The 9,170-nt window shown below is 36.9% G+C and overlaps 1 protein-coding gene across 1 annotated transcript; it reads left to right on the top strand.

The window, feature by feature from the left end:
* The first annotated feature begins 277 nt into the window (after positions 1-277).
* LOC121799125 ((-)-5-epieremophilene synthase STPS3-like) lies at positions 278-2,693 on the top strand. The gene is made up of 6 exons (XM_042198467.1): positions 278-457; positions 558-831; positions 926-1,298; positions 1,412-1,630; positions 1,718-1,856; positions 1,967-2,693. The coding sequence occupies exons 1-6, from the start codon at positions 356-358 to the stop codon at positions 2,516-2,518; spliced, it is 1,659 nt and encodes a 552-aa protein (XP_042054401.1). The 5' UTR covers positions 278-355; the 3' UTR covers positions 2,519-2,693.
* Positions 2,694-9,170: the final 6,477 nt, after the last annotated feature.

Raw genomic sequence — 9,170 nt, 5'->3', positions numbered from 1 at the left:
AGTCCCTAGCATGATGTAGTTCCAATACACATTTAATTGTTGTATTTCAAGGGACTCAAATCTCCCTATAAATACTAGGGAGATGAGCATTTCATATGAACAAGAAAAACATACAAGAAAGATTTTCTTTCTACTTCCTACTCTCAATATGCCTTACCAACTTATCTATACCTCTCTCGATTACCATCTTTAAGAATATTCAATCGGAAAAGTTGGCTGCCACGCATAATTGAAAAGTCTAAGCCATCATTCCATTATAAATTGAGCTCTGCAACTCCTTCATTTTCCACTACACTCTACCACCTTCTGCTTCAACTTCTCTTTCCAATACTAATAATACACAAAAATCAAATTAATGGCTCCACCCCATTCACAAGCAGAAATTCAGCGACCCGTCGCCAATTTCTCCCCGAGCTTGTGGGGTGATCAGTTCATCAAACATGGCTCTGCTGCTCAGGTACTTTCATCATTCTTACTCTAATTCATTTCAGTGTATAACATAGTATTATTCACTTTCATTCTGATATATTAATGTTTACCATTACCAATATATATAGGCTGCGCAAAAACACTCCAATGCAGTTGAGGTGTGTAAGAAGGAAGTTTTGGATATGATGGCAGCTTCTGAAAACAATCTGGTTGAAGCAATGAACCTTATTGACACGCTCGAACGTCTTGGCATTTCTTATCACTTTGAAAACGAGATTGAAGATAAACTGCACCATTTCTTCAATCTAAATACAGATTATAGTGATGCTGAATCCTATGATTTGTACACTGTTGCACTTCATTTCCGTCTATTCAGGCAACATGGCCACCGTTTATCTTCTCGTACGTATCATTTTTACTCTTAATTAATTTCACAGCTAGCTATGAAAATACATCAAAATACTAATATACGTACTGTATATTGTTGGTGAAGCAGACATTTTTGGTAGATGGATCGATGAGAAGGGCAAATTCCAGGAAAGCCTTAAGAATGATGGCAAGGGTTTGCTAAGTCTCTATGAAGCCTCCTACCTCAGAACACGTGGAGAAACTATACTGGACGATGCGCTTGAATTTGCTACTGCCACTCTCAAGTCCATAGCGCCACACCTTGAATCTCCTCTTAGCAAACAGGTTGTGCATGCTCTAATTCAACCTCTGCACTATGGAAATCCAAGAATCGAAGCTCGTAACTTTATCTCCGTCTATGAAGAATACCAACACAAGAATGAATCTCTCTTGAGGTTTGCTAAATTGGACTACAATCTATTGCAAATGCTACACAAGGAGGAGCTCGATGAAGTCTCAAGGTAATATATATGATGATTGAGGCCTTAAATTTGTTAATAATACTTCTAAATATGTAAAAACTAATTAATACTATTGATGTTGTATATATATATATATATGTGTGTGTGTGTAGGTGGTGGAAAGAATTGGACCTAGTCTCCAAACTTCCATACGCGAGAGATAGAGTGGTGGAGTGCTTCTTTTGGGCTATGGGAGTATACCACGAGCCACAATTCTCTCGTGCTCGTGTCATGCTCACTAAAACCATCGCCATGACCTCAATCATAGATGACACTTATGATGCTTACGGTGTCATTGAAGAACTCGACATTTTCACTGAGGCAATTGAGAGGTAGACCTCTAAACTTAGAGTTTGTTTCCAGATCTCTTCTTGACTTGGATGGAGCACAACTTGATCAATTACTACTGTATTATTCAGGTGGAACATTGAAGAGATGGATAAGCTACCTGAGTATGTAAGGCCATTCTATAAAGCTCTTTTGGAACTCTATGAGCAATTTGAAGAAGAGTTGGCTAAGGAAGGAAGATCCTATGCTGCACACTATGCCATAGAATCTGTATGAGTTCAAACATTAATTATTCCTTTATACATGCACTTAAAAAATACTCCACATATATGAATTTATATAAACTAATATTACTATTATTATTTATATTTCAAAAATAGCTGAAAGAATTGGTGAGAAGCTACCATGTTGAGGCCAAGTGGTTCATACAAGGATATTTACCACCTTTTGAGGAGTATCTGAAGAATGCCCTCATCACTTGCACTTACTGTTACCACACAACAACAGCGTTGTTGGGGGATGAATCTGCCACCAAGGAAGACTTCGAATGGCTAAGCGAGAAGCCTAAAATGCTCGTGGCAGGGCTACTGATATGTCGAGTCATTGATGACATAGCTACTTACGAGGTCGAAAAGGAGAGAGGACAGAGTGCTACAGGCATAGAGTCATACATGAGGGACAATGGCGCCACAATAGAAGAAGCGGTCGCTAAATTCTTCGAAATAGCAACAGAGGCATGGAAGGATATAAATGAGGAGTGTATGAGGCCATCTCCTTATTCGAGGGATGTTTTGATGCGGATTCTGAATCTTGAACGCATAATTGATGTGACTTACAAAGGCAACGAAGATGGATACACTCAACCTGAGAAGGTTCTCAAGCCCCACATCGTTGCTTTGTTTGTCGATCCTGTTGAGACGCAGACCACATAAGGCCATATATTTTCTCTTTGTTTTTGTTTAATGTTGTCTCGAAAATATTAATATGTACACGTTTGATTTCATGTTTCACAAAATAAGGCAATTTCTTTTCTTTCTCTTTTTGTATTTGTTCCACTTCCATTGGTGTTATCACAAAATTGAATAATATACTTATTGTTTCATTTTATATAGTTTTGTCTGGCTGGCTTGAGCATACTCTTACTACTCGATGTGGCTGCATTTGGAATAATGTTACATTTGTTAAAATAATAGATCCCAGTTAATTATGAAATATAAACTCTTGTTGTATTTTATCAGGGGTGATGCACACTAGTTTTTTATACCAACCGGTATTAAGTACTCGATAAATCGATATTTTTTTTATTTATGGGATCTAGTACGGGGTAATAGCCTTCGTGCAAAAAATTGTAATTTAAATGATAATTATCCTTATTTAAATAGCTTATAACATTATCAACTACAAATAAAAAAGCATTATGCGTAGATCAAATCCTCATTGTACTTTTTACTGGAACATTAATTTGTTAAAAATAGTGAATTAAAAAGGTAGATAAAATTAACTTCACAAAAATAAATTTGGAGAAAAACTTTTCTATCTAGCATAATGGATGTATTATAAAATTTTCCATTTTAGCGCGAGCTATTAAGAAATTTATTGAACAATTAGTTTTGATTAAGATTTTGAGTTTTAACAATAAAAATAAATACTAGTGTATAATTTTTTATTGAACTCGAGCTCCAATTGTATGTTGTTGAACTTTTCACAAGTTGTGTCGACCCGAGCTCGAACAACTCAAAACATGTTTAAAACATGATCTTCTGCACAAAATAATAATCTTGTAGACAGTACTAACTTTTAATGAACCTTAGAAGCAGAGAAAAATGCAACATATGATAATAACTCTGTTTGATTATTTAGATACAGTATTATATAAATTTAAATAGGTTCAAGGAATTAATTGACATTTATGGATTCGTCAAGTTACATATTTGAACGTGCAGGGAGGAGCCAGAAACTTATACAAGCCGATGCTGAAATTTTTTATAATAATAATAGTAATAATATTATTAAAAATTTTAATTTTATATATAATGAGGTTACAATTATTTATAAGACATTTTTATGCATGCTCTTAGGCAAGAGTACAACTCCCATATCCGTGCTCTTCCGCAAGGACGAGCACAAGGGTCCCACCATTCCATTATTCAATTTAAATAAAAACATTTCCACAAAATTAAAATGTATTAAAAATACCCGGAATAATATTACAAAATACATTAAAATTAAAAATTACATAATTAAAATCCTAAAAAATAAAAATTACATAATTAAAATCCTAAAAATTAAAAATTACATAATTAAACTCCTAAAAATTAAAAATTACATAATTAAATTCATAAAATTAAAAAACCCACTACTCGTGGTCGAATTTCACCTACATGTGTTTGATTAGGTCTTCTTGTAGCTCAACGTGGGTTCGGGTATCGCGCATTGTGTGCCTTATTTCGATCCTCTCACCCACCGTGGTATACACACCTCGGCGTGGGGGAGACCTCGCGCTTGAGCTTCCGGCTTCATCCTCGTCGTAAAAGCTAGTCGCCCTTGGTCCTTCGTCGGCTATAATCATGTTGTGTAAGATAATACACGTGTACATGATGTCGGCGATATTTTTCACGTACCACAGCCGAGACGATGCCTTCACAATGTTGAATCGGGCTTGAAGGACCCCAAAGGCTCCTTCGACGTCTTTCCGCGCGGACTCTTGACGCTGCGCAAAAAGAACCCGTCTCGGGTCTTGCAGGTTGCTGAGCGTCTTCACGAAAGTCGACCACCTTGGGTAGATACCATCGGCGAGATAGTAACCCATGTGGTATACATTTCAGTTGACGGTGAAGTCGATCGCCGGTGCTACACTATTCAACACATCATTGAAGAGGGGTGAAGAATAGAGCACGTTCAAGTCATTGTTGGATCCGGCAATACCGAAATATGCATGCCAAATCCATAGGCGGTAGTCGGCGACTGCTTCAAGGATAAGTGTTGGGCCGCTGCCTTTGTGGCCGCTTAAGTGTTGCCCCCTCCAAGCAGTTGGGCAATTCTTTCACCTCCAATGCATGCAGTCAATGCTGCCAAGCATGCCGAGAAAGCCATGGACTAATTCGTGAAGACGAAGCAACCGTTGGCAATCATCGGTGGTGGGTGCCCGAAGGAATTCATCACCGAAAGCTGAATGAACACCCTCGCAAAAATTTTTAAGACAAAGGATTCCAGTGGACTCACCGACATGCAAATACTCGTCGAAGAGGTCGGCCGTTTGCCCAGTAGCGAGTTGTCGGATGGCACACGTACACTTCTGCAATGCCGAGAGACTTTGCCGACCGACTGCATCTGGACCTGTTTGGAAGTATTCAACACGGGCGGACAATGTGTTGACAATACACATGAATAAGCGCTTTGACATGCGAAAACGGCGCCAAAAGTAATCTTCCGGAAACCGCGGCTGGTCGGAAAAATAGTCGGCAACGAGCCTTTCGTGGGCTCCCTCCCGGTCACGATGGATGTAGCGGCGAGTTGATCTAGTTGGTTGAGGAGGAGGGGCGAGGATATTCGCTGCGACATATGCTTCATAAGCGACACGATGTTGTTCGTACTATTCTTGTTCTTCGCGCTCCGCTTCCGCAATGAGATGAGTGAAATCCATTTGAGGTTTTGAGTGAGAGATGAAGGTGTAGATAAATTGTATGAAAAATATGAATGAGATATGATATGATGTGAAAAATGGATGATGAACGTGTGTATTTATAGATGATTTTGGGGAAAAAAATAAAAAAGAATTCAAAAAAATACAGAAAAATGGGGGCAAAAAACGGTCATTTTTTTTATTTTTTGGTATTATTTTTGTTTTTTTTTAAATGATTTTCCAACGGATATGTCGTTGGCCAATCAGAACGCCCCACGTCGCCTGCTCGCTGGCACGGACGTGCTCGATGCATCGAGCAGCGTCGTGCCAGCGGCAAGAGCACAGCGGTGGACAGCGGTGCCTCGCCGCTGGCACGGACGGACGGACGAGCAATTGCTCGCCGCTGTGGATGCTCTAAATCTCTTCGTCCTCCCCTCTTTCTATCTTACAGACTCTGTCCACGCATACTTCAGGGGACGGTCATGGCAGGGTACTGGTCCGGCGCCGGCCAAGCCCCCGTTGAAGCGGCGGCTTGGATTGAGCTAGGTCCGTCCCTGTGAACGTGTATAATAGAGAACTTTTAAATAAACTTGAATTTAAAATTTAGTGGATATTAATAGGTGGATACCAAACTTATCGCCGTTCTATTTATGTGTATATATAGGTGAGATAGCAATAACTAACATAGGTTTGTCGCCAGGAATTATATGATACATACCTTATGTGAGCACCGATCCCGTTTGGCGCACGTTTAACATTGTTCGTTTCGATTTATATATTTAGTTTGATTCTAATACATTAAAATTTGTTATTGAAATTTTTTATTTCACAAAATTCATAAAAATCAAAGCTTGATTTGTTATTTTATTATTTTATTTGAAATTGTAGAGAAAACTAGTAAATCGAGCTTCGATTTTTAATTTTTGTGAAATTAAAATTTTCAATAACAGTTTTTAATGTATTAGAATCAAATTAAATATATAAGTCGAAACGAACAACGCTAAACGTGCATCAAACAAGATCGATGCTCATATAAGAAGCTCACATAAGGCATGTAGCTTATCATTTCTCGATTGGTCACACCCTTATATGTACTAGTACAATATTAGTATCAGTCTCATCATACAACTTGATTACAAGGTATATTATGTATCTGCAAAAATCTGATTTGGCACTAAGAATTTATTCATAACAGCAATTTCCTTTAAAAAACACATTTACTAGTTTTTGTACAAATCCACAATAAATGTGACAATAATAGTATGTACAAATCAATGTCGAAGACAATGAGTTTGGCCGTGATCGATACAACTACCTAAAAACGCTAGCTGTCAAGGGAAATTATATATAGCTAGACCTTAATATTGTGCATATTATAAATCTGAATATAATCGATGCAACTATATAAGAACTTGTCCAATCTTCCAATATTACAATACTTTTTGTTCCAATCTCACCATACAAATTCACTACGAGGTAAACATTACTACATACTACGTAGAAAAAATTATTATTTGGTGCGAAATAACTTGTCCCTAATGCATGTAGCAATTTCTTTAAAAAATGACATTTCTTTTTTCAAATCCACTGATAAATATCGTATGTATGAAGTAATAATAATATACTATGGTGGCGTTCGGTTGCCATGAGTAATATCATGAGACTATCCATTTAGGATTAAGTTGTGGGATTATTTTAGTTGAAGGGGGAAGGCCATGACTAATTATCATGAGACTATCCATCTAGGATTAAGTTGAAGGGTTCAATCTTATGAACCAAACATGATACATATTTAATTATGAGATTTAATCTTGCCAACTGAACACCACCTATATAGATCAATGTCAAAGATGATGAGAGTGGCGGTCATAGGCGGTGGCATAAGCGGGCGTTTTGGCGAGAGAAGGGTTGGAGGTTGTGGTACATGAGAAGGAGACGAGCTTAGGCGGCCAAGCCAAGCCAAGACGACTACGATTGATGGCATTCGTCTTGATATTGGTTTTGCTATTTTTGCTCGGCTACCAAATTCTCTGGCTTTCTAAAACTCAAATTACTATTTTTTCCGTGAAAGGAGAGAAAATCATTCCACGCCTTAAAGTTATATTCATATCAACTTGTTAACCTTAATTAAAATCAAATGTTACGTGTCAATAATTAATGCTATAATACAATTACCACAAGTTTACAATAGCTCGTGCACGACAACATTTTGCGTTTGTTTTACGTTTAAACTAATTTTCAATTCAATTATCAAAGAAAATTTTACATTAAAATATAGTAGTAAAACAAAATCTGTACAATTGTGTGCCCTCGGAGTCTCTGATATTCTACAATACACACAAGCATTGGATTCAATTTGTTAGTATGTCTTATAAAAAAACAGATAGAAAAAAGTTAGTGAATATTTAGGAATAGATATTTAAAAAAAAAATAGTACTAATTTTATAATAAATTATAAATGAAATGAATAGTAAGTATCAAATAATAAAAAGGAAATATAATACTTAATAAATAAACATCATAAATTACATTCTAATGAAAACGAAAGAAATACTTAATAATAAAATAATTTTAATTACAATAATAATTACTTTAATTTATAACAATTATCATTTACATAATAATTCATTTTAATAATTAGAGGATTGCTTTTATTTATAGGTCGTATTCTATATTTATATCATTAACTTTTGTTAGTTTGCAAAAAAATGATTTTCGGCTTTCACGTTATACGTATTTTGACAAATCTATCAAATTTTATGATTATTTCAACAAATTACCCTTATTTATATACGTTATTGGAGTCAACGAGTAACAGTAGCTGTTAATTATGGAGCCTAAAATATCTCCTACCATGTTTAGGATTTGTTTCCTTGAAATATATTTCCTTGTGATAGATTTATTCCTTAAAAGATATTTCCTTATGGAATATGTTTCCTAGTTTGACTAGAATTAGGGCTCTCTAGTTACTTATAAATAGAGGTGCTCCCTCATTGTTAAATCATCCTGAAATTATATAGTGAAATCCCTGGCTTGGCATCGCCCCCAGACGTAGATACACATTGTATCGAACTGGGTAAACAACTTCTTGTGTTCATTCTCTTTCATATTCGTGATTGCCTGTGTTTATTTCCCAACAACTGGTATCAAGAGCCTAGGGTTTAAGAGGCAGAAATCACGATGGGGATCGACGAGAAAATTGCTGTAGAGAAGTTCGATGGATCTGATTTCGGATTTTGGAAGATGCAGATTGAGGATTACCTGTACGGTAAAGATCTCTGGAAGCCTTTAAAAACCAAACCCGAAAAGATGGAACATGAGGAGTGGGAGCTGCTGGACAGAAAAGCGATGAGCGCGATTAGGCTATCGTTGTCCAAGGATGTGGCTTATCACACGACTGCAGCAAAGTCGACAAAGGAGATGATAAAGATCTTGGAGGACATGTATCAGAAACCATCAACGGCAAACAAGGTACATCTGATTAGACGATTGTTTAATTTTAGAATGCAAGAGGGAAAGCTGGTGCAACAACATCTCAACGAGTTCAACATGATTACTTCGCAACTGAACTCGGTTAATATAAAATTCGATGATGAAATTCGTGCCCTGATTTTGCTATCGTCTCTGCCTGAGAGTTGGGCTGGCACAGTGACAGCAGTTACTGCTGCAGAGACAAAACTAACAGTTGACAGAGTAAGAGATCTGATGATTGGTGAGGAAGTTCGCCGGAGAGAATCAGGATCTTCTACTTCGGGATCAGCACTGAATACAGAACAGAGAGGCAGATCGAAGGGAAAGCAAAATCGTGGAAGATCAAATTCCAGAGGAAGGAGTCAATCCAAGAAGGATTTGGATAAAGTTAAATGTTGGAATTGTGATGAGTTTGGGCATTTTAGAAATCAATGTGAGGCACCGAAGAAGTATAAGAATAAGGATCAAAAGGACAAGAAGACAGCAAACGC

This window comes from Salvia splendens, chromosome 4 (genome assembly GCF_004379255.2).
Source record: "Salvia splendens isolate huo1 chromosome 4, SspV2, whole genome shotgun sequence".
Taxonomy (NCBI): Eukaryota; Viridiplantae; Streptophyta; class Magnoliopsida; order Lamiales; family Lamiaceae; genus Salvia; species Salvia splendens.
Note: the sequence above shows the minus strand (reverse complement) of the source record. Positions and strands in the feature narration are given on the sequence as shown.